Source organism: Ruditapes philippinarum, unplaced genomic scaffold, assembly GCF_026571515.1.
Source record: "Ruditapes philippinarum isolate M1 unplaced genomic scaffold, ASM2657151v2 ctg1847_1_1_1_1, whole genome shotgun sequence".
Lineage (NCBI taxonomy): Eukaryota > Metazoa > Mollusca > Bivalvia > Venerida > Veneridae > Ruditapes > Ruditapes philippinarum.
In genome coordinates, this window is record NW_026856244.1 from 40383 (window position 1) to 67659 (window position 27277).

At 36.6% G+C, this 27277-nt stretch overlaps 1 protein-coding gene and 1 long non-coding RNA gene across 2 annotated transcripts in view; both read right to left on the reverse strand.

The window, feature by feature from the left end:
- LOC132745926 (uncharacterized) overlaps positions 1–20184 on the reverse strand; it is a 56641-nt gene extending 36457 nt beyond the window's left edge. The window contains exons 1-4 of the mRNA XM_060734943.1: positions 19821–20184; positions 19339–19655; positions 18793–18915; positions 14957–15076 (exon numbers count right to left, since the gene is read on the reverse strand). Coding sequence (XP_060590926.1) covers positions 14957–15076; positions 18793–18915; positions 19339–19655; positions 19821–20184 — 924 coding nt within the window. The remainder of the gene's footprint in view (positions 1–14956; positions 15077–18792; positions 18916–19338; positions 19656–19820) is intronic.
- A 560-nt stretch (positions 20185–20744) lies between these two features.
- LOC132745925 (uncharacterized) lies at positions 20745–25815 on the reverse strand. The gene is made up of 4 exons (XR_009627917.1): positions 25684–25815; positions 22974–23574; positions 22653–22777; positions 20745–20859 (listed from the first exon to the last, which is right to left on the reverse strand). It is a non-coding gene; the product is annotated as an uncharacterized LOC132745925 (long non-coding RNA).
- Positions 25816–27277: the final 1462 nt, after the last annotated feature.

The following is a 27277-nucleotide window of genomic DNA, read 5'->3' on the forward strand; positions in this document are numbered from 1 at the left end:
CGAACATAGTAAAATGACTATCAATATGTACAATAGCCTGTTCTAACAAAGTAAAATGAAATGAAAGTCAGAATATAAAAAATTAAGATATTAAACTGATATTCTCAACATTCCTGTACGATACCCTGACAAGGAGCGTAGCTAGCGTAACGCACTTATGTGCGTAACATTTATCGAGTAAATTGTTTTATTCATATGTAGTAAAATTATCAGCAAAACTGTTGAAGAGGCATACACGCCGCTTCATTATTTGGCTTAATCGTCTACAAGACCACGGATGCGGCAACCATGGAGCAAATGGTTATTGTTCCTAAATTCAGAAAATCTTTATGTTAATTTTATGTTCGTTTAAACATATGCATTGTATATCTCTTCACGTTTCAACACATTTATAAACCTTAAGTAAATATGCCTTGAACATCGTCAACTTCATGATAAACTTATCCATACAAAATAGCATATCATAAATAACACACATGACGTTGCTTATTCTCCATTTTCTCCGCCGAGAAAATGTACCAAGACTAAGACTACTTCCTATGTAATTTGGAGTTTTCTTTTATACGCGGATGTGGACGCTGGAAGACACGGTGCGAGTCTTCACTGTTGCAAACTTCGTCCACTCTAGAATATGTGCTGCAAAATATATACCGACAGAGCTTTATCAAAATGTAAACAGCTGTATGCACTTGTTCTAGCAATGCAAGATTCTAGTGCTAGCGGTGAACGTTCGTTAAGTAACACTAAAATCTTTCTTGCGCTCAACATTGACCATTGGTCGGCTGTAATTAAGTACCACTGATGCATTTCCGACCGTTTTCATGACTTTACTATTCTTGTTTTCTTTAGGCTGCCAACTTCAGGCTGCTAGGCTGCCAACTTCACAAATTTCGAATCGTCAAAATGATAAAAAAATAAAGGTCAATATCTTAAAAAATAAAGTTCGCGATACATTAATAAGACGTGGAATGCTCTAAGTATGTGCTACCAATTCATTTCCGACGGTTTTCATGTTTTTAATATTCTTAGTTTCTTAAGACTGCTAGGCTTCACAAATTTCACAAACTTCACAAATTTCGAAGCGCCAGAATGTTAAAAATTGAGTTCTTTTTTTAAAAATAAAGATCGCGATTCTGAAAAAAAGACGTGGAATGGTCTAAGTGTGTGCTACCGATTCATTTCCAATTTTCATATTTGTATTATCCTTAGTTTTCTTTAGGCTGCTAGGCTGCTAACTTCACAAATTTCGAAGCGTCAGAATGAAAAAAAAATGATAAGATAAAGTTCAACATCAAACAAAATAAAGATCACGATATTAAAAAAAGGCGTGGAATGATCTAAGGAAGTGCTACTGATGTTTTTACGACGGTTTTCATGTTTGTACTATCATTAGTTTTCTTTAGGCTGTTACGCTGTCAAGCTGCTAGGCTGCCAACTTCAGACTGCTAGGCTGCCATCTTCTACAACATGAAAAAATGCCGGTTGGTCTTAGAATATAGGACACATTAAGACATAATATTTAAAAGCGCATTTTACATGTATTTGTTTTGTATGTCCGATGCCGATTTGTGACTAGTGACCATGGAGGTCAACAAAGATGATGAAATATAGAGATAGTGTCCAGAGCAGATCTCTTATACATATAAAAGGATTCTTATGAAACTTCATACTAATGTTCACCACTATAAGAAGCAGTGTCATGTGCAAAAATAAGGTCTCTCTAGGTTGAAGGTCAATGTCACACTTAGAGGTCTTTGAAAAACACTTGGCTAGAGCAAAACTTCTACATGCATAAAGCCGATTTTAATATAATTTAGCACAAATGTTAACCATTGTGAGGCAGAGTGTTGCCTATAAAATGTAGGTCCCTCTGGCTAAGGCCAAAATCACGCACAGTGGTCAAAGTTCAAATAAAACTATGAAAATGTGTTTTCGGACCATTTAGTAAAACCCTTTATTGAGGGAATGAAACACAAATGTTCATTTTTATAACTACCGTTGTGAAACATGTAATTTAGGTTAATATATGCAAGATTAAGCTCACTAAAGATGACAAAATATAGAAACTTTGTCCAGAGCATATCTCCTTGACGCATGGTAGGATTTTAATGAAACTTCATAGAACTGTTAACCACTATGAGGAGCAGTGTCACTTGCATAAACCAGGTCTCTAGGTTAAAGGTTTAGGTCACTGACAAAATGTTGAAGGATAAAACCTAATAGCTCTGCGGAAAATAATGGACTTTTTTTAATTCAATGTTTGTCATAGAATGAATATCTAACAAAACAAATCAATATTTGGTTCTGGAAAAATGATTCCTTCTACAAGGCTGTTTCTAAGACCAAAGAAAAACACAAATAGGCGTCAGTGAAATATGATGTGGCAGATTTCCTTATTGAAAGGCAAATTTATGCCAAGAAATGTTGACATCTAGTACATAAGCATTGAGATTGTACATTTTTCCTACAAATACCTTTTCTAAGTCTCAGAGGACCAAAAGTAAAAACGCGCAACCCGAGTGTAACATTTGATGAGCTAAGTAACATTTTAATCCAACCAGTCATGTGTAAAACAAGAGTAAAAAATTATATTTATAATAAATTTCCTTACAAAAGTACCTTTTAGTAATAAAGGACATCAACTTAAGAACAAATTATTTTAAAAGAATGTATTGAACCTTACTAATCCTCTCATTCCTATTCATCACACCACTTCTTAGACATGGACGCTTGAGAATTTTTGGTTTAACTTTTTTTATCTTTTCCTTGGATTTTAAACATGAACATTTAATACAAATGTTTTGTACAAAAGGAAGTCATAAATCATGACTGTCAGGAATTATTGATGGGCAGACGGACGGACGTATCATTGGGATGGATTGTCAACAATTTTAGTTCATTTGTCTTCTATTTTTTATCTTTAAATGGCATTTTTATTCATCACCAATAACATTACCACTTTAACACATTGTCTCAATCGCAACTACTCTGTCCTTTCCGTCAGTCTTCGGATAACGACCTCGAACACAATAGTATGAATACACAGAACGGATGCGATATTTCGGTCTGACCTACTCTAAGAAACTTAACATGTAAACAAATAGTAATTTAATGTTGGGATTTGTTGACAAGTTTATTTCCAATATATGTAGTAAAAGATGTCCGTGAAGTACGCGGGCTAACGGGCTAGCAGTCTAGCGGGCTAACAGTGTGAACTGAGCGGAATAGCAGTCTAGCGGGGTAACAGTGTGAACTGGACGGGCTAGCAGTCTAGCGGGATAACAGTGTGAACTGGGCGGGCTAGCAGGCTAGCGAGGTAAACTCTAAATCTTTACAGATTAAACGATACATATCCTAGCAGTGTGAAGTAAGCGGGTTAACAGTATAGCGGGCTAGCAGTGTAAACTGGGCGGGCTGGCAGGCCAGCGGTCTAAACTTAAATACTTAATTGAATCAACATTAAAACCTCATGATACATTTTCTAGCAGTGTGAACTGGGCGGGCTAACAGTGTAGCGGGCTAGCAGTGTGAACTGGGCGGGCTGGCGGGCCAACGGGCTAAACTCTAAAACTTAACCAATTGAACATGAAAACGTTATGATACATTTCCTAGCAGTGCGAAGTGGGCGGGCTAACAGTATAGTGGGCTAGCAGTGTAAACTGGGCGAGCTCGCGGGCCAGCGTGCTAAACTTTAAAACTTAATTGAATGAAAATGAATACGTTATGATACATTTCCTAGCGGTATGAAGTGTGGCGGGGTAGCAGTGTGAACTGGGGGGGATCTGGCGGGCCAGCGGGCTAAACTTAAATACTTAATTGAATCAACATTAAAACCTCATGATACATTTCCTAGCAGTGTGAATTGGGCGGGCTAACAGTGTCGCGGGCTAGCAGTGTGAACTCGGCGGTCTGGCGGATCAGCGGGCTAAACTGTAAAACTTAACTGATTCAATATGAAAACGTTATGATACATAACCTGGCAGTGTGAAGTGGGCGGGCTAACAGTGTAGCGGGCTAGCAGTGTGAATTTGTCGGGCTGGCGGGCCAGCGGTCTAATCTTTAATACTTAATTGAATCAACATTAAAACCTCATGATACATTTTCTAGCAGTGTGAACTGGGCGGGCTAACAGTGTAGCGGACTAGCAGTCTGAACTGGGCGGGCTGGCGGGCCAACGGGCTAAACTCTAAAACTTAACCAATTGAACATGAAAACGTTATGATACATTTCCTAGCAGTGCGAAGTGGGCGGGCTAACAGTGTAGCGGGCTAGCAGTGTAAACTGGGCGAGCTCGCGGGCCAGCGTGCTAAACTTTAAAACTTAATTGAATGAAAATGAATACGTTATGATACATTTCCTAGCGGTATGAAGTGGGCGGGCTATAAGTGTGGCGGGGTAGCAGTGTGAACTGGGGGGGGGGCTGGCGGGCCAGCGGGCTAAACTTAAATACTTAATTGAATCAACATTAAAACCTCATGATACATTTCCTAGCAGTGTGAATTGGGCGGGCTAACAGTATCGCGGGCTGGCAGTGTGAACTCGGAGGGCTGGCGGCTCCAGCGGATAAAACTGTAAAACTTAACTGATTCAATATGAAAACGTTATGATACATTACCTGGCAGTGTGAAGTGGGCGGGCTAACAGTGTAGAGGGATAGCAGTGTGAATTTGGCGGGCCAGTGGTCTAATCTTTAATACTTAATTGAATCAACATTAAAACCTCATGATACAGTTTCTAGCAGTGTATAAGTGCGCGGGCTAACAGTGTAGCGGGGTATCGGTGTGAACTGGGCGGGCTGGCGGCCCAGCGGGGTAAACTCTAAAACTTAACCAATTGAACATAAAAACGTTATAATACATTTCCTAGCAGTGTGAAGTGGGCGGGCTAACAGTGTAGCGGGCTAGCAGTGTGAACTTGGCGCGATGGCGGGCCAGCGGGCTAAACCCTAAAACTTAACTGATTCAACATGAAAACGTTATGATACATTACCTGGCAGTGTGAAATGAGCGGGCTAAAAGTATAGCGGGCTAGCAGTGTGAACTGGACGGGCCAGCGGACTAAACTTTAATACTTAATTGAATCAACATTAAAACCTCATGATACATTTCCTAGCAGTGTGAAGTGGGCGGGCTAACAGTGTAGCGGGCTTGCAGTGTGAACTGGGCGGGCTGGCAGGCCAGCGGGCTAAACTCTAAAACTTTACTGATTCAACATGAAAACGATATGAAACATTACCTGGCAGTGTGAAATGGGCAGGCTAACAGTGTAGCGGGCTAGCAGTGTGATCTGGGCGGGCTTGCGGACCGACGGGCTAAACTTTAATACTTTATTGAATCCATATTAAAACCTCATGATACATTTCCTAGCAGTGTGAAGTGAGCGGGCTAACAGTGTAGCGGGCTAGCAGTGTGAATTGGGCGGGATGGCGGGCCAGCGGGCTAAACTCTTAAACTTCACTGATTCAACATGAAAACGTTATGATACATAACCTGGCAGTGTGAAGTGGGCGGGCTAACAGTGTAGCGGACTAGCAGTGTGAACTGAGCGGGCTGGCGGGCCAACGGGCTAAACTTTAATCTTAATTGAATCAACATTAAAACCTCATGATACATTCTCCAGCAGTGTGAAGTGGGCGGGCTAACAGTGTAGCGGGATAGCAGTGTGAACTGGGCGGGCTGGCGGACCAACGGGCTAAACTGTAAAAACTTAATTGAATCATATTAAAACCTCATGAATACATTTCCTAGCAGTGTGAACTGGGCGGGATGGCGAACCAGCGGGCTAAACTCTAAAACTTAACTGATTCGACATGAAAACGTTATGATATATTACCTGGCAGTGTGAACTGGCCGGGCTAACAGTGTAACGGGCTAGCAGTGTGAAATGAGCGAACTGGCGGGCCAGCGGTCTAAACTTTAATACTTAATTGAATCAACATTAAAACCTCATGATACATTTCCCTGGCAGTGTAAAAGTTGGCGGGCTAACACTGTAGCGGGCTAGCAGTTTGAACTGGGCGGGCTGGCGGGCCAGCGGGCTAAACTCTAAAACTTCACTGATTAACATGAAAACGTTATGATACATTACCTGGCAGTGTGAAATGGGCGGGCTAACAGTGTAGCGGGATAGCAGTGTGAACTGGGCGGGCTGGCGGGCCAGCGGCTAATTTTTAATAATTAATTGCATAAACATTAAAACCTCATGAGCACATTTTCTAGCAGTGTGAAGTGGGCGGGGCTAACAGTGTAGCGGGGTAGCAGTGTGAACAGGGCGAGCTGGCGGCCAGCGGGCTAAACTCTAAAACTTGAGTGATTGAACATGAAAACGTTATGATACTTTACCTGACAGTGTGAAGTGGGTGGGCTAACAGTATAGCGGGCTAGCTGTGTGAACTGGACGGGCTGGCGGGCCAGCGGGCTAATTTTTAATAATTAATTGAATCAACATTAAAACCTCATGATACATTCTCTAGCAGTGTGAAGTGGGCGGGCTAACAGTGTAGCGGGATAGCAGTGTGAACTGGGCGGGCTGACGGACCAACGGGCTAAACTGTAAAACTTAAGTGAATCCATATTAAAACCTCATGATACATTTCCTAGCAGTGTGAACTGGGCGGGCTGGCGGGCCAGCGGGTTAAACTCTAAAACTTAACTGATTCGACATGAAAACGTTATGATAAATTACCTGGCAGTGTGAAGTGGGCGAGCTAACAGTGTAACGTGCTAGCCGTGTGAACTGAGTGGGCTGGCGGGCCGGCGGTCTACACTTTAATACTTAATTGAATCAACATTAAAACCTCATAATACATTTCCTAGCAGTGTGAAGTGGGCGGGCTAACAGTGTAGCGGGCTAACAGTGTGAACTGGGCGGGCAGGCGGGCCAACGGGCTAAACTTTAATACTTAATTGAATCAACATTAAAACCTCATGATACATTCTCTTGCAGTGTGAAGTGGGCGGGCTAACAGTGTAGCGGGCTAGCAGTGTGAACTGGGCGGGCTGGCAGGCCAGCGGGCTAAACTCTAAAACTTAACCAATTGAACATGAAAACGTTATGTTACATTACCTGGCAGTGTGAAATGAGCGGGTTAACAGGATATCGGGCTAGCAGTGTGACTTGGGCGGGCTAGCGGGCCAGCAGACTAAACTTTAATACTTTATTAAAACCTCATGATACATTTCCTAGCAGTGTGAGCGGGCTAACAGTGTGGCGGGCTAGCAGTGTGAACTGACCGGGTTGGCGGGCCAGCGGGCTAAACTCTAAAACTTAAGTGATTGAACATGAAAATGCATGATACTTTACCTGACAGTGTTAAGTGGGCGGTCTAACAGTATAGCGGGCTAGCTATGTGAACTGGGCGGGCTGGCGGGCCAGCGGGATAAACCTTAATACTTAATTTAATAAACATTAAAACCTTATGATAGATTTTCTAGCATTATCAGTTCGGCGAGCTAACAGTGTAGCGGGCTAGCGTACAAATTCAGCGTGCTAGCAGTCTAGTTGTCTAATTCCATACTTAATTATTTTAACACTAAAACGTTATGATGCATTTGCTGGCAGTGTGAACTCGGCGGGCTAACAATGCGTGTTTCATATGGAATACACGATCCTTGAGAACTGTCACAAATATGTACACTAAAGTTTTAAAATCCGTATTGATATTCAAATGATGTATTATAAACAGAAAAAAACGACAATCTTAACTGAAACAGAAAAACAAATCTGCAACATATGGTTTTAGTAGGGCAATCAAATGTAGAACCTCATGTAGTGAAGCAGAAGCTGCACCAGAGATACCTACATAGGTGTATATTTCGTACAAAGACAGAAGCTTGTCCATAAATATAAGGACATCTAGGAATCTAGCCGGATTTGTGGTCTTGTGGTTAATACATATATATAATCCAGGGGTCTTGAGTTCGATCCTCCGCTCCTCCTTAACATTACCAACAGTCTTTCGGATGGGACTTTAAAGCAAGGTCCCGTGTATCGGTGCTTTATACCGGGCACATAAAAGATCCAGGTATGCTTCTGAAATGGGCGATCTTCTGTACTCCCTGCACTATCTTCACAAATTTAATTACGAATATCAAACTGTGAAAAACCACAAAGCGACGGCATACCGATACCGACAGATGTACCATCAGAGTTTCCTTACTATATGGGAATTTATGTGGAATTGGCTGGGCTTAAAGTATAACTGTTTTGGTTTCAGTACTTCATTGAGCAATGATGAATATTAGAACAAATCAGCAAATGTCTGCTATTGCTTAATACAGATATTTAAATGTGCCACTCACATTTTTGTATGCCGTATTGAGTGTCATTTTACGCTGTACACTGTAATCAGAAACCTGGACTTAATTGCGCAAAAGACCGGGTCAAATGTTTTCCAGATTTTGAGAAAGTTGTTAATGCAAATATACTTGGTTGTTTCAAATAAAAGATTTTTTGTTTTCGTTCCAATTATCACGTGTCAGAGTCTCTAACACCCCGTTATTTATCGATACAAACATGTGTAGCATAGTGAAATCCCCACTGGCACGCAAAAATGCTACAATCATCGCTAATATTTGTTTGGCTGGCCAATTCTACGTAAAATCCCCATATAGTGAGGAAACTCTGATGGTACATCTGTCGGTATCGGTATGCCGTCGCTTTGTGGTTTTTCACAATTTGACATTCGTAATTAGATTTGTGAAGATAGTGCAGGAAATACAGAAGATGGCCAAATTCAGAAGCATACCTGGATCTTTTATGTGTTAGGTGTAAAGCACCGATACACGGGACCTCGCTCAAAGTCCCATCCGAAAGACTGTTGGTAATGTTAGGGAGGAGCGGGGGATCGAACTCAAGACCCCTGGATTATATATATGTATTAACCACCATACCACAGATCCGCTCCTAAAAAATCGCTCGATTCCTAGATATCCTTGTATTTATGGACACGCTTCTGTCATGTCTGTCATTGTACGAAATATACAGCTATATATATGTACCTCTGGTGCATCTTCTGCTTCACTACATGAGGTGCCCTACTACTAAAATCTTATGTTGCAGTGTTTTTTTTCTGTTTCAGTTAATATTGTCGTTTTTTTCTGTATATCATGCATCACTTGAATATCAATACGGACTTTAAAACATTAAGTGTACATATTTGTGACAATTCTCAAGGATCGTGTATACCATATGAAACAAGCTTTGTTAGCCCGCCGAGGTAACACTGCTACCAAATGCATCATAACGTTTTAGTGTTAAAATAATTTAAGTATGGAATTTAGACCACTAGACTGCTAGCACGCTGAATTTGTACCGCTAGCCCGTTACACTGTTTGCTCAACGAGCTTACACTGCTAGGAAATGTACCATAAGGTTTTAATGTTTATTCAAATAAGTATTAAAGTTTATTCTGCTGGTCCGACAGCCCGTCCGGTTCACACTGCTAGCCCGCTACACTGTTAGCCCGCCCACTTCACACTGCCAGGTAATGTATCATAACGTTTTCATGTTCATTTGGTTTAGTTTTAGAGTTTAGCCAACTGGCCCGTCCAGTTCACACTGCTAGCCCGCTACACTGTTAGCCCGCCCACTTCACACTGCTAGGAAATGTATCATAACGTTTTCATGTTCAATTGGTTAAGTTTAAGAGTTTATCCCGCTGGCCCGCCAGCCCGCCCAGTTCACACTGCTAGCCCGCTACACTGTCAGCCCGCCAACTTCACACTGCTAGGAAATGTATCATGAGGTTTTAATGTTGATTCAATTAAGTATTAAAGTTTAGACCGTTGGCCCGCCAGCCCGCCCAGATCACACTGCTATCCCGCTACACTGTTAGCCCGCCCACTTATTCACTGCTAGAAAGTGTATCATGAGGTTTTAATGTTGATTCAATTAAGTATTTAAGTTTAGCCCGCTGGCCCGCCATCCCGCCCAGTTCACACTGCTAGCCTCCGGACTTAAAGCCCGCCCACTTCACACCGCTAGGAAATGTATCATAACGTATTCATGTTCATTCAATAAAGTTTTAAAGTTTAGACCGCTGGCCCGCCCAGTTCACACTGCGAGTCCGCTACACTGTTAGCCCGCCCACTTCACACTGCTAGGAAATGTATCATAACGTTTTCATGTTCAATTGGTTAAGTTTTAGAGTTTAGCCCGCTGGCCCGCGAGCCCGCCCAGTTCACACTGCTAGCCCGCTACACTGTTGTTCCGCCCATTTCACACTGCTAGAAAATGTATCATGAGGTTTTAATGTTGATTCAATTAAGTATTAAAGTTTAGACCGCTGGCCCGCCAGCCCGCCCAGTTCACACTGCTTGCACACTACACTGTTAGCCCGCCCACTTTACATTGCTAGGATATGTATCGTTTAATCTGTAAAGGTTTAGAGTTTAGCCCGCTAGACTGCTAGCCCGCCCAGTTCACACTGTTAGCCCGCTAGACTGCTACCCTGCCCAGTTCACACTGTTAGCCCGCTAGACTGCTATTCCGCTCAGTTCACACTGTTAGCCCGCTAGACTGCTAGCCCGTTAGCCCGCGTACTTCACGGACATGTAGTAAAAGTCCACCTTAAATAAGTGAATTCATAGGTACAAAAGCAAACAATACATTATTTATATATTTATTATTATGGCTGTAGAAACCGAAAATACAAAAAAACCTGTTGACATTTAGTTGGATTTGTATAAAATTGAACATCAGTGGGCTTATATAAATTACAAATTGTTGCAAGACATATTTTCAAGCATAAGAGTACCGGAACAGGTATTCAATGTCAAATTTAAACATTCGTTTTACATTATCTCTGTTTCTGTTTACATCAGAAACCACGTGGTAGAACTATTTTCACACAGTTTTGTTTCCGATGTTATTATAGATAATAGCCGAGGCAGTTCCGAATTACATTGTCTAGCTTTTTGCTTTTTCAACTAAAATAATGGACAAAATAAAGCTCATACACCAATTTATTTTCAGAAACAGTTCCCCAAGGTATAACATGTTTGTTAATGATAGAATATTGTATAAGTTCATGTGTGTAAGTTAAATTTGATCATTTTGAATCGCTTTGTTAAACATGCATAAAAATATTCTGATTTACTTCTTTTCGACAAACAAATTCAGAAATGCAAAAAATATGCAATTTAAACGTTTTTTACTCCAGTTTTCGAAACCAAAAATCTTTTTGTCTAGCTTCATTTCTCAGAAGCAATCATAGTTATTTACCACAAACCTTTTTTTACAATTTACCACAAACTTGACACACTTTTCACATTCAAAATATGTCATGCAGATAATCAAAAATTATATTTTCTAAAATTATGCTCATTTCTTTACTTATTTTTTTCTAAAATCAATTTCCCAAACATTGTAAGAGTTAATTACTTCAAACCTTAAAAACGTTTTCACTGTTTAATTGGCATACATTTCTTAAGGACATTAACTTTATTATGTCTTTGTTAGATATGTATACACTTTTTGATTTTGATTTTTTTTGTACACTCCTTTTAAGTTGCGTTTTTAAGGGGAAAATAATAAGCCAGTTTTGCTCAATTTTTCCTCTTTTTATACTTGGACTGTTTGCCTTGTGCTACAGAACAGTTCATATATTCACTTCAAACTTGAAATACTTGTTGACTATTACGAGCAGGTATTTTTGCCTGATAAGCATGTTTGCAGGATTTTGCTCCTTTATGTGTTGTCTTTTTTAAAACTGTCTTGCACTGAGGAAAGTGGAACGGTCTTTCCGCGGACAGGTATTGTTTTTAACTATGTCCGTGTATATTAAAATTTCGGAGCACAAAACTAGTGATGGCTACTTATTTTGTGATGTTATTTATTTTTGAAGATGAACAATGCTACTCTTAGAACCAATCAGTTTCAATAATTTTAAACAAATACATTTCAGACATCTTCATATTCTAGATTAATTTCAATGTAATATATAATACACATTAATAAAATGTGAAAGCGAATCAGTCAGATCCAGAATAAGACTCCTTGAAACAATCTACATTTAGTGTAAGAAATGAACCTGTAAATCATGCATATGTTAGGGGTCAACTAGTCTATGTCTAGGAACAGTAAGTTTTATACCAAAAGATTCACAAGGGTTCGCAGAACACAAAACGGTATTTCGTTTTAACCGAAATCGTCGGATAATCAAGAAATCCAAGATGACGTCCAAGATGGCCGCCAAAATTTCGCAAAAAACAGTAATTATCATTATTTGGCCAATTTGTTCAAGAATTTCTAAGTCACATTTGACTTCACATATAAATATGACAGAAAATACATGTTTACTGTAAATGAATTTGATTTTGGTCACTTTTATGGGAGAAATATAAAATATTTGAAAGAATATCATAAAAATTAAATTTGAAAGAATGTCATGAAAAATTAAATTATGTGTTTCCTGCTACATTTGTTTGTTTGTTTGTGCTTGTATGGTTATTTTCTTACAATCATAGTTAGTTTAGACCAGGTTCGTTCATTTGCACATCTAAGAAGCATAATATGCACTTATACTTTCTTGCAATTATGCCAAGCTTTTAAGCCACGTTGCAGGGATCCTGTTTGTTTAAGCATCAAAAGGTATTTCTCGTGTCACGTTTAAGCATTTTCGTCTTCAAGGCAGATTTAGCAGAAGTAAATAGAATGATCCTATTCTTTTAACCTATTTCTCCGTCGAAATATATTAATATTGATATTGAATAATAGTTGTGACACATTTTTAGCTCGACTATTCGAAGAATATGGAGAGCTATTGTAGTCGCCCCGGCGTCGGCGTCTGCGTTGGTTAATGTTTTTTGTAAAGTCAAATATCTCAATTATTGCTTGAGATATTCAATTGAAACTTACAATACTTATTTATAGTAACAATGTACATCAGATTGACAAGTTGGATAGCTCTGCCTACAATATTTACAAAATTATGCCCCTTTTTAACTTAGAAATTTTGGTTAATTTTTTTTGTAAAGTCAAAAATCTCAATTATTGCTTAAGATATTCAATTGAAACTCACACTACTTATTTATAGTCACAATGTACATCAGATTGACTAGTTGGATAACTCTGCCTACAATATTTACAGAATTATGCCCCTTTTTAACTTAGAAAATTTGGTTTAATTTTTTTGTATAGTCAAATATCTCAATTATTGCTTGAGCTATTCAATTTAAATTTACAATACTTTTTTATAGTAACAATGTACATCAGTTTGCAAAGTTGCATAACTCTGCCTGCAATATTTGCAGAATTATTTCCCCCTTTGAAACTTAGAAATTTTTGTTAAAGGTCTTCAAAGATATTTACTTGAAACTTTACACATGTCCTTATTAGGGTCATAATTGAAGGTCAAATCTCAAGATTTATTACTCTGCCATGTATTTTGACTGAATTGTACTAAAAAATTCTCCTTTTCTTGGTTAAGCTTAACATGCAAGTTTTGCATATCTCTAAAACTATTAAAGATACAAACTTGAAACTTCATATGTATATTTGTGGTCATGAATAATGATCACTGAACAGCACTCATATATGTGTCATGTATTTAGGCTGATTTATCTCCCCCTGTTTTACTTAGTCTCTTGGTTAATGTTTACATGTAAGTTTTACATCTCTCAATAACTATCAAAGATTTTGATTTGAAACTTCACATATGCATGACGGGTCATAATTGTATGTCACTGACCAAGTTCCATAACTCTATCTTGCATTTAATTTAGGCTGATTTATCTCCCTTTTTCTACTTAGTCTCTTGGTTAATGTTTACATGCAAGTTTTACATATCTCAATAACTATTAAAGATATTTATTTAAAACTTCACATATGCATTTATGGTCATAATTTTAGGTCACTGACCAAGATCCATAATTTTGTCTTGCATTTAGGCTGATTTTTCTCCCCTTTTTCAACTTAGAAATTCATGGTAAAGTTTTGCTTGTTAGCTGTTATCTCAATAACTACTGAAGCGTTTGTGCCTTTTTGGGGACAATTCTATGCATTCATAATAAAAAAGCAGTGATTTACTTAATAAAACATCTTAATAACAAGCCTTTTTACCTTTTCGAACAATTATATGTATTCATAGGTAAGCATTATTAAACTTAATAAAACACCCTTGTGACAACTTTTTCGAATAGTCGAGCCTTACTGTCCCCCGACAGTTCTTGTTTAACTTAAGGTTATAACTTCTTTTGACATTGAAATTGAATAGACAAATCACAAAGGCTTTCAAATTATAATCAACATTGTTCCGTATCAGGCTGTTATGTGATAAAGTGACTTTAAAACTAATTATGTGGATTTGATATTCAGCAGCAAACGTTTTTTAAAACGTGTGTGTGATAATCTATTTTATGTGTAAAAAAGTCAGTATACTAAAACTGATTGAATTTACATTTCCTTTAATGCTGAAAAGGCCTTTGAACTTTTAAACGCTTTTATTTAATTATAAAAGTAGAAAGATATGATGTCACTTTTCATCGCAAAAAATGTTTTATATCTCAATCAAATCAGCAGTTTGTCATTATATTGTAATCACTGTGTATTCGCTGATAACGGCTCATCATTTCACATCCAAATTGAAACGTTTCAAAATGTTATTTGTGGTCAGGAATTTGAAATAGCGATGAGTAACTTTGTTAAATTGAATAATCGTTCAAATGTTATTTGACAAATGTGTCCATAAAAGTGTTAGTAAAGAAGTGTGACAGTTTTTTTTATTTGGTTTGAGATGTTACTTCTCGCAAAATCAAATTTCTTCCACCGACAGTGTCAATGCTGAAAAGAATATCTTCCCAGTTGAACAGATATATAATTATACATAGTATTATGTATTTTCTTGCAAATGAAAAAAATCTTAAACTATTCTATCAGTATTTCTGTGATTTATTAAAATAAAGCAGTGATTATTATGTAAAGTAGAAGACAGTTATAAGATAAAAAGTACTCTTACTGTATAGTATAACGCCGAACCATATAAAATATCATCCATGTCTTGTGCAGTGAGTGCAATCCTATTACAAATATCACCAACAGTGATGTGTACTTGTTCCATTTCCACATACATGTCATCCTAAATTATATATTATTTGTTTGTGTCATGTTATTTATATTGTTGTTGTTTTTTTTACACTATTTCATTTAATCATTATCATGCAATTTTTTAATTAGCGTGTTATGTTTTCTATATATTATTAAATAGAATAAAACGATTGTTTACACGTTTTTAAATATGTTGCATATAACCAAATTTAGTATGTTATGTTATATCATACAAAAGAATTACTTTAGTGTTCGAAAAAGACAGGTGAAAAAAATACACAGATGTATATGTCATTCGTTGATGAAAAATTAAGTGTGATTAATCAATTAATTGCCATGATAATTGTCAGATAGTCTTTCAATAGTAGGCATATTTACTGTGAAACTACAAAGAACATTTATTCAAACATAAATACATTATACATTCTTCTGTATGCACATGTACTCCACTTCTAACCGTGTTACTTTGATAATAGAACAAAATCAGTATAGCTTTCAATACATTGATGTATACAGACTAAATGCAATCGATGTCATATATTAATTTTCTTACTTTTAGCGATGATTAGGAGTAAATCATTATCCGCCATTTAATAATCAGCTAAACCAGTAAAATGCCCAGCTTACTACAAGGAGTGATCAAAAAGAATTGCGTACAGGTCTTTTGCTCAAAATCCTCGAGGAAATAGCAACATGCCAATGCAAAACTGTATAGAGCTGCCCAATACTTACATAATGTTTACATGTAGCTATATCTAGTGAACAATAACGTTTTTGAAATCGAATTCGCATTCTTTAAGTACCGCAGTAAAATTGATTGGTTAAAACGTTGATAAGAGAAAAGAAATATTGGCTTATTTTAAAGCTTGTTCTAAGGTTAGTTATTCTTTGAAGGAAATATTTGCTGAAGAATCTGATATTTACAATTCCTCTTTTGTTTTCTATAACACAGCAGACGGAAATCGAAATGTTATTATTTAAGATACGGGCTACAAACTAGCAATTGCTAAACGCTTGTTGAGTGCAAATTGATTGATGAAGAAATTTTCTCCCCTTAGCAAATGCAGATATCAGTGAAAAAAGAAAGAAAAAATGTTCATGGAACAAATATATGGTGCCGATTTACCAGATTAAAATAACAGATCGTAGCTTAGCCCTTTATGAACTAAAAGACTTTCAGAAATTATAAAATCTTCGTTGCACGTAGATACTTTACAAGTCTGACGCTTAGATCTACCATTTTTTTCGGTTTGTTAACGGAATGCAAACTTTCCCGGAAAAGGATCAATCAACGAACATTTTTATGATAATTGAGTATTTCGAGGGAATGGTAAAATTATTGAACTTGAATCTAAAACATCCTATTCAATACGAAATAAGCAAGTAATTGTTTTCGAACTCTCCTTGTAAATTTCTCCAAACTTTGATTGATTATGCCCCCTTTTGAAAAAAAGGGGGTATATTGCTTTGCACTTGTCGGTCCGTCGGTCCGTCGGTCCGTCGGTCCGTAGACCAAATGGTTTCCGAGTGATAACTAAAGAACCCTTAGGCCTAGGAACTTCAAACTTGGTATGGTGATTGGTCATGACAAGTAGATGACCCCTATTGATTTTGGGGTCAAGGGGTCAAAGGTCAAGGTCACATTGACCTTGTAAGCAAAAACGGTTTCCGATCAATAACTAAAGAACCTTAAGGCCTAGGAACTTCAAACTTGGTATGGTGATTTGTCATGATCAGTAGATGACCCCTATTGATTTTTGGGTCAAGGGGTCAAAGGTCAAGGTCACATTGACCTTGTAAGCAAAAACGGTTTCCGATCAATAACTAAGAACCTTAAGGCCTAGGAACTTCAAACTTGGTATGGTGATTTGTCATGATCAGTAGATGACCCCTATTGATTTTTGGGGTCAAGGGGTCAAAGGTCAAGGTCACATTGACCTTGTAAGCAAAAAACGGTTTCCGATCAATAAGTAAAGAACCCTAAGGCCTAGGAACTTCAAACTTGGTATGGTGATTGGTCATGATCAGTAGATGACCCTAACGATTTTGGGGTCAAGGGGTCAAAGGTCAAGGTCACATTGACCTCTTGGGTAAAAACGGTTTCCGATCAATAACAAAAGAACCCTTAGGCCTAGGAACTTCAAACTTGTATGGTGATTGGTTATGACCAGCAGATGACCCCTATTGATTTTGGGGTTAAGTGGTCAAAGGTCAAGGTCACATTGACCTTGTAGGTAAAAACGGTTTCCGATCAATAACGAAAGAACCCTTAGGCCTAGGGACTTCAAACTTGGTATGGTGATTGGTCATGATCAGTAGATGACCCCTATTGATTTTGGGGTGAAGGGGTCAAAGGTCAAGGTCACATTGACCTCTTAGGTAAAAACAGTTTCGGATCAATAACTAAAGAACCCTTAGGCCTAGGAACTTCAAACTTGGTATGGTGATTGGTCATGACCAGTAGATGACCCCTATTGATTTTGGGGTCAAGGGGTCAAAGGTCAAGGTCACATTGACCTCTTAGGTAAAAGCAGTTTCCGATCAATAACTAAAGAACCCTTAGGCCTAGGAACTTCAAACTTGGTATGGTGATTGGTCATGACCAGCAGATGACCCCTACTGATTTTGGGGTTAAGGGGTCAAAGGGAAAGGTCACATTGACCTTGTAGGTAAAAATGCTTTCCGATCAATAACTTAAGAACCCTTAGGCCTAGGAACTTCAAACTTGGTATGGTGATTGGTCATGACCAGCAGATGACCTATTGTTTTTAGGGTCAAGGGGTCAAAGGTCATGTAACATTGTCCTTGTAGGTAAAAACGGTTTCTGATCAATTAACTAAAAACGCTTAGGCCTAGGAACTTCAAACTTTGAATGATGATTGGTCATGACCAGCAGATGACCCCTATTGAGTTTTGGGTCAAGGGGTCAAAGGTCAAGGTCACATCGACCTTGTAAGTAAAAACGGTTTCTGATCAATAACTTAAGAACGCTTAGGCCTAGGAACTTCAAACTTGGTATGGTGATTTTTCATTGACCAGCAGATTACCCCTTTCGATTTTGGGATCAAGGGGTCAAAGGTCAAGGTCCCATTGACCTTGTAAGTAAAAACGGTTTCTGATCAATAACTAAAGAACACTTGGGCCTAGGAACTTCAAACTTGGCATAGTGATTGGTCATGATCAGCAGATGACCCCTATTGATTTTGGGGTCAAAGGTCAAGGTCACATTGACCTTGTATGTTAAAACGGTTTCGGATCAATAATAAAAGAACCCTTAGGCCTAGGAACTTCAAACTTGGCATGGTAATTAGTCATGACCAGCAAATGACCCCTATTGATTTTGGGGTCAAGGGGTCAAAGGTCAAAGGTCACATTGACCTTGTAAGTAAAAACGGTTTCTGATCAATTAAGTAAAAACGCTTAGGCCTAGGAACTTCAAACTTGTATGATGATTTGTCTTGACCAGCAGATGACCCCTATTGAGTTTTGGGTCAAGGGGTCAAAGGTCAAGGTCATGACCAGTAGATACTTGATAACCCTTATTAATTGTTTGATCACTGGGTCAGAAGTCATGCATAATTACCTTATCACATGAATAATTGGCTGCTGATAGGGGGCATACATGTTTTACAAACATATCTTGTTTAAATTGAAGTCAGATATTGATCAAAAATTTGTTTAAAAAATGTTTAAAAAGGGTAAATATTTAATCAAATAAGTGGTAAGAAAATGTTCAAGTAATGTTACCAATAATGATCGATCCCTTTCAATCAACGTAAGACTGGCCAGTTCAAGGTATACTAATATAGCATTCAATGAATACAAGATTGCATGTAACGCATTCTTGTGTAAGGCACCTTCAGTTTCTACCTGATTTAATAAAAAACAAATATTGGTAAAGAGATGTTGAAGTATTTAAGATAATCAAGTATTTTACGTAATTAATAGAATTTTTTATAGAATTCATAAAAAAATAATAAAAATGTATCGTTCTGGGATTTGCCAACAATGTTTTTGATGAAAATATCATTCTTATAAATTTAATATTTGTAAAAAGTCAGTATATGGCTAAGTTAAATAGGAATTGAATCACAATGACCAAATGATTTGTTTCTGAATGATTGTATTGATAAAGCAAACATAATAAATATCAGATACTAGAAATAGCGTTTTATAAAATGATATAGTACAAACTTGCTATCGATTTTATGCATAAAATGTAATGTAAGGCAGATGTTTTCAATTAACATGACATTTTTATATTTGAAACATAATTTTAGATTTCCTACTTACAGAAGCTTCTTTCGAATCCGTTGCTGAAGTCGCTATGGGTATTGCTGTAGAAACATACATTTTTGCCTGACCCGAAATTTCTGTCTCTTCACCACTGTGTTCTTTTTGTTTCACACGTGTCCCAGTCATTGGCTCTATCTCTTTCAAAGACAATCCCTTAATGATTCTCTCGACATCTTCGCCTTTTTCATCTATCAAAGTTTTAGTACTTTCTTTTTTTTCTTTATCTACTTTCGAACTCTGATGATCACTTATTCTTATTGTTTGCCTATGTTCTTGTCCCCCCGGTATTTCAACCTTGTCGTCGCTGCACATATCTATTTTTAATAGCATCACAATTTATAATTTAATCAATTGGATCAATTCAAAAAGCATACATTTGGCAAAACGTTTATTTCGCAATGATAAAATTCTCATTACATTTGCAAACGCATAAGAATCATTCATTAATAGAACATCATAATGTTCAATAAGATACCTACTGTAAGATTCATGATCAACAATCGACGAGCAATTTGCTATGATAGATAAATGCGGTGCATTGAATTCTGACTTCAGTTCTGTTTTAATTAACTGCAGGCAAGTTTCAAGCTCATTGTTGCCCATTGCTCCGGGTGATTCGCTGATTTCGGGTCTCACATATTCTGCTAATAGTGATAGTGTATGTCTGCTATCATCGGGGGTAATGTCTTCGTTATCATTTGGGTTAACAGAGTCGATGTTGTGCTTTGTTAAAAACTCTTCGACACAGGAAACTAAAATTACAGAAATGACAGCAACTTTTGCACATAATTTATTGATGTCAATGCAAAACAATACTTTCTTCAATATTTTCATGTAGTTCATTATTACTTGTTATGTATGCTGTAAATAATATTAAGTCAACTATTATAGGCGAGATGATGTACTCTTTCTTATTGTACATTGGACATAAAAGAGTTGTTTATCCGATTTTGCTATCAAGCTATCAAGCTAAAATATGAAAGATTGATTGCTTTATCAACATCATTTAAGTAAGACTTTAATTTTAAGGAAACGTGCTTTATAGGAATATTCGTTTATCAATAGCCAAACAAGAGACCAATATTTTTTTACATTTTAATTAAAAAAAACGTCTTACTTTATTTTTAACTATAACATTCCAAAAACCCCTCTTTTTAAAATGGGAGTTTTTTAAAAACGCAAAAACTCTCCCCTTGAAACAGTCTTTAATGCCCCGTTTAGATATGTAAGCTTATTAAAGTCCCTGTATTTGTTCTCAAACAAAGCAGCAAACGATCTGAAATTTGGGGCATCTAATATGAATTGATGATCATGTTTTAGATGTTGATTTTTCCAGCCTTTTGAAAGAATAGTTGAAATTTTTTTGACTGCTTCCCCGAGTCTACAATGATTCGCAGGTTTGCCATCTGAAATCATTGTCTCCATTGATCACCTCCTCAAACAACTGTTCTAACACGGTAGACATTTTGGTTTCTTCGTCTTCACTTACATTATTGAGATCCAGAAAAATATCCAATCCTGCAAAATGAAAACTAAAATATAACAGGAGCACCGCAATGACGCATGCAATATTGGTCCGAATGAAAATTTATCTGAGAAGCTTGACCGAAAAAAAACCTTTATCTAAATTATCCTTATAATACCAAATCAATGCTCAGTTTGAAGTTTTTTATCCGTGATCCCATTGGAAGGTCAGTTTTGACACCAAGGTCATGGTTAATGTAACGTTTTAGAAAACTAAATATTAATGCAAATATCTAAGAAAATATCCAAGTAGTGGGTCTTTGTAGTTTAGGAGTGATATAATTCAAGATTTGTGCATATAAGTCTACAAAAACTAATTGATCAGAAGTAACTGATTGTATAAACGGTGGTTGAAATTTACCACAAAATGTTAATAACTGTCACGTGTGAAGTTACAATGTGACCAAATGGGCTTAATTAATGTCCATTTTGATGAAATCTATGATAGCTAAGCTCTGTGCATTGTAGTTTTAAGAATAAGATAAATGTAATTTCCTTTATAGGTCTTCATAAATCAAGTTATCCTAAAAGAGGAGCTAATATCAACAAAAGGACATGGTGTATATAAGTTTTGTAGAGGTCCACATGCCAATGCTACATGCCGACAATCTGAGCTCTTCACATAGTAGTTTCGCACTATAAGAGTTAAATGTTTTCTTACTATACAAATCCGGGGTTGGGCAAATATTGACCCCAAGACATGATTTATATAATTTTCGTGAAGGTCAACAAGCCAATACTATATGCCAAGATTTTAAGCTGTGGGCATAATACTCTAACATAATAAGTTAAATTCCTTGTCCTGTATATAATGTCCATATAAATCAAGTAACCCCCGGGGCGGGCCAATTTTAATTTTAGAAAGCCCAAACCAGCGTTTTGCACATCATATCATTATAAGTAATACATGTATTTCCTTCTATCAGTTTAAATAATACAGCCCAAATACGGAATTTGGAAATTAAATATACTGTGTGACCAGCTTAAACTTGCACTCCGCACACCGTCTCATTCTGGTTAACATTTCTGCCAAGTTGTTATATAAATTATAATGTTCTATCCATCAGTTCAAAAGATACAGAACGTCACGAAATTGCTTACAGATAGATAGACGGGCTGACAGGTGCCATTACGACAATATTTTTCCAGCGTATAAATCGTATTGAAACAATCAAATTAGCTGCTTTATATGTGGGTTGTCTGTTTGAATTGGATATAATATATTATCTTTATTTTTTATCACTATGACTTGTACAAGTTTTAAGTTATCATAGTTTAAGATTCCATAGTAATGTTGATGTATTATCAAGAAGTTTTTATTCCAGAAAAGGAACTACATGTGGGAATATTTGATGATTCTTAATAGATAATTTGATAACTTAAATAATCATATAACCAGGCGAACAAATAAACATACTTACACTGACTTACATTTTAAAACTAATAAATAGGGTAACAACACTTATTAAAGACAACGTTCGAAGAGAATTGAAGATCAAATATACTCAAGTCCTGCACCATTTTTAATTTTGTTGTTTTGAGCATTATTTGGGGATTCTGTTTTTTCTTTACTTTTAATGAACTATATATTTTATATACTGTAATAAAGGAACAAGCATCAAGGAAAAAAATGATACCAATAGAAAGATGTAATGCTGCAAATGAACGTTTGCTTCAAAGAATTAAAACAACAAACAAGAAAACGCTTTTCCAATCACGATTAAGTTTAAATTGTGTGAATATCGATAATATTAATGTAACCTTATCACGATAAAAAATTATCTTACCGGGAAGTAAGAAATTGTTTCTCGCTGCAACTAGTGTTGAGCTATCTTTCAAGTCAGGGCCTGCTATAAATGAGTTCCAGTCTGTCGTCAAGCTTTTCGATTTTTTTTCAAAACAGTTTCATTTACTTGTAAAGAAAAAATAATAAGCGATTGGCAATCGCAGAATTTTATTTAAAACATGATATAGTTAGACACATGAGTTTCAAGAAAAAGTTAAGCGAGCAATAGATCGCTATATATCGAAAACTTTAAAACTAAGCGGATCGTATTATTTAACCTTAATTCTTAAAACATCATGAAAACTATCTACCAAAAACGTACCGTCTATTACATGTTCCAACTTTTTGTTTATATCAAATTCCATTAAATAGAATGTCCGCATTTCCCTTAGCGTTTCGTTGAGCGCCAGAGGTCCATTTTCTAGTTGATCCATGTCCTTATCTATTTCAGACTTTACCATTTGGTTGTTTATATCCTGCATGATTCGACTCACTGTCACTTGTATAGTTTCCAAGTAATCCTTAAACTGTACGTCAGTAACGCTTGGTTCATTCATGTGACAGAGATCGTTCCGCATTCTTAACAGTTGTTCTATATCTTGTCGGATTAAAAGTTTTAAGTTGCAGTATAATGTTAAAACTTTGCAAAAAAGGGATAAATCCCATTTTGTAAGTTCCGTGACACCGTGTCTTGGAAAGAGGACATCAAACTTTTCCTTTGAAAGTTTCGATTTTTTTATTGCATCCTTTTTACTTTCCAAAAATTGTTGGACCGTCCATGGGTATGGTTGGTGATCGACTGGACTAAGTTCTTCAACACGTTTTAATAGGAGATGATAGCATGCCTTTGTTCCTCCTTTGCTAAGCATTAGACACAGTCTGCAATGTTTTTCTGTCCCGGTCGTAGACATTATAATACCGATCTGAATATTTAACAAATAATAAATGTTATTTACAAGACGTTTAATCTACACTAATAGAAAAAGTTGAAATAAGAATAAAATTATTTATATTCGTTTTTTGTGATACGAGACCTGTTCGAAAAGAAATTTGCATTATTTTCGTATTACTTAGTCGTATTTATCTTTATACCTTCAAAGCATTCTAATTGACTTGAAATTCATAATTTAAGACGATAAATCAATTTTCGAAAAGCCTCAGGATTCGCTGATTTTGGTATAGTGCTAGGGTACTAGACAACAGTCCTGTCTTGACCAATATTTTCGACTAGCAAGGAATTTTTTCAGATTTGGAAGGAGAAAAAAAGTTTCGGGGAGCAAACACTGGTTTTGGGGAAAACATTGACTTGCTCTTGTTTAAAAAGTTGGAAACTATTGCAGAGGTTTTTGCCTGGCCGTTATCGTGAAGCAGACGAACGCCTTTGAGCCCTGTGGCATGATGTCGTTTTTAGTTGTAGATTTTCCGTTTATTCAACACAACGTCTTTGTAGTATTTTCCTGTTGTGATTTAACCCCTTTTGACAGGAACTTGAATTGCAATGCCTTTAATTAAAACGAAAATTGCGTACAAAACCGTCTTGGCGTTTTGCAATAATATTTTTTTTGCAGTTTCTAATGGCCCATATTTTATTACTTTCATTACTTTCTTTTCATACTAACTCAAAAAGAGAATCAACGTTTCATCTCCAGTTAGTTACTACATTAGCTTAATTGGATTGGCCGTATGCTAAGAATATTTGCAGATGTCTTTTGGCAATTTTAACCCGTTGCCTCTTTTGATCATCTGTTAACAAATGAAGTACTCTAGCACTAACCTTTCTTACAAGTCATTATTTTCGTTTGAATAAATAATTCACTTGATACTGATATAGTACCTACCACTTGTGCTTTATCACGTGTCGTATACCTATGATCTTTCTAATTGATTTATTTTGTTTTCTATTGCGGTCGCACGCTTTGGTCTGTATCATGTTGGTGCATTTTCAACAAACTGTAGGCCGGATTCAAATTCCATTTTCAACCAACAAACAGTGTCATACGACAGCGAAGTATTACTTTAAACAATTATAATTCCACTTAAAATATCTATTTTTACAGCGTGATAAGCAATTCTTTTCGAACAGCTTTTATATTTCTTAAGAAAACAACTTATTTTGTTTGAACTATGTTTTAAGGGGAGCGGTGGCCTAGTGGTAAAGGTGTCTGCCTCTCAAGCCAGAGATCATGGGTTCGAACCTTACTCGGGTCACGACCATGTTTCTTCATATGACACCAGTACTGGTTGGTTCCAGGAAGCGGACTCAATAGTGATTGATATAAGTGGCAAGAATTTGTTTCGCAATCGAGCTTAAATAAATATGTTTAAACCAAACCATCTACATAAATTATATTTACATTGTATATTTTCCAAATTTCTAGATAAAAGAAAAAGATGTGTTGTAGTATTTCTGTATAGTAAGAATACAGATAATTGTTAACTGACAAAAATCCTAAAGCCGTATTTAAATTCTTGAGAAAAAAATAAAATATTGAATTTTCTTTAACTTTTGGTGCAAGAATGAACCTTTGTCGAATCCGACCCTGGAAATTTGGATGAATTATTTAGCTCTATAGAAACGATAGAAAATAACCGTTATAATTTTGCTACAATACAACCTGTAGTTGAATCACCAAAATGTTTTAAAATCTATTCCTATATGAACGTTATTGTAATTGTGCCCGTTTTCTTTTCAAATATATTTCAGTGACTATTACAAACAGGGTAATTGATACACATTGTACATATGCGTTAACGAATAAAGAGATAACCCGATATATACTAACTTCACTGATGCGTTTAATTTGAATAGTTAAAAATGTGACATACCTACCATTTTTCGTTATAATTCATTCGTAGTAAATTATATTATAAAAGGGTTTAAAAAGTAAAAATGCTTGAATATGAAATTTTTCAAAGACATAGATACATTTTTCTTCCGGGTTTATATCACCTGTAATCAATTGTAGCTATATTTTTTAACAAATAATGACAATAATTGACGAAAGTATAAAACGAAATGAGTTAGATTTTACCTTAAACTGGTTAAATTATGTAGGTCTGTTGAATGTCACTAACTAATGTTTTACTCCGGCTTTCTTTCCATTGTACTATTTCCGCCATTTTGAATACGGTTACGTGTTTGACAACGGGTGAACACAACTAAATGTAATGAAACAACTAGGTTAAACAACATAAAATTAATGTAGAGCTAATGCCCGAAAGAATAGCTACTCGTCTGCTCTATATATATAGATAAAGGTTTCGCGCTTAAGCTTAGCGGTTTGTTTACACATCAATTGTGTGAATACATTTAAAATGACTATGGGAACAAAATATTTAGTAGGGGAGTTCATGCCTAATATCAATTACAATCTGGGGGATGGGCAATTACTAAATATTTTAGGCAGAAATATTTATATTTAAATCAACTTGCAAGAAATTGTGTGTTAAGGAAATATCAACAGCATAATTGTGTGGAAACAAGTTGTATGAGAGTAAATAAGGAGTATGACGAAACAAAAGAAATAAAAAAGATCAGTTTGGTTTCAAAACGAGAAGAAAGTGTTATCTGGAAGAGACTTTTTCAGCAAATTGAGTGAAATCATGTTAGAAAAGCAAATATTTGAATTATAAATAAAAGGGGGTAGGGGTGAAAGAAAATTGGACTTAATACTGAAGTCGGATTTTTATGCCCCCGAATGGAGGCATATTAAAACCGCACCGTCTGTCTGTCCATCCGTCCGCACTCACAAGACAGTAATTATGTGGCTAGCGGGATAATAGGTAACTGTTCTTTGATGTCATTCATTCCGTAATGTTTTTTTTGTGGCTATTTTCTTTTGTGTGGCTAAAAAGAACAATAGAGAGAACAATAGAGTAGCCACATGTTTACTATCCTGTTAGAACGTCCGTCTGTCTGTTCATCCGTTCTCACGGGAACTGTTATTTCTCTTTGATGTCATCCATTCCGTAATGCTTTTATGTGGCTATTTTCTTTTGTGTGGCTTAAAAGAACAATAGAGAAACCAATAGAGTAGCCACATTATAACTGTCCTGTTAGAACGTCCGTCTGTGGGTCCCTACTTCATTCGTGTCCGGACTGTAACTTTGTCATACATCGAATGTCCAAGAGTTATGTCTCTACCTCAAAGGTCAAGGTCACACTAACATTTTGAAGTTTCACATTATCATAATTAGAATTAATAGGTACATACAATCGTGTCCGGACTGTAACTATGTCATGCATGGAAGGATCTTAAAATAACTTGGCACACATGTCTACCACATCAAGACAATGTGTCGCAGCTAAGGCTCATGTCCGTCTGTGCGTCCCCACTTACACAACAATCATGGTCAGACTGTAACTTTGGCATGCATTGTGGGATATTTTGAAATAGCTTGGCACAAATTTCTATCTCATAACAACATTCTGTTGCGTCCAGGAACCACGTCCCTTCTGTTTGTTTGTTTGTTTGGGTTCCGTGCATTATTTCAGGTACGACAGGGCACCTGAGTAGAACCACCGACGTTCCGTAAGCTAGCTGGATAGCTTCCTCACATGAAAGAATCAAAAGTCCCTGTTGGGATTCGAAACCACAGGTGTGACGGGCAAGTAATTTGAAGTCA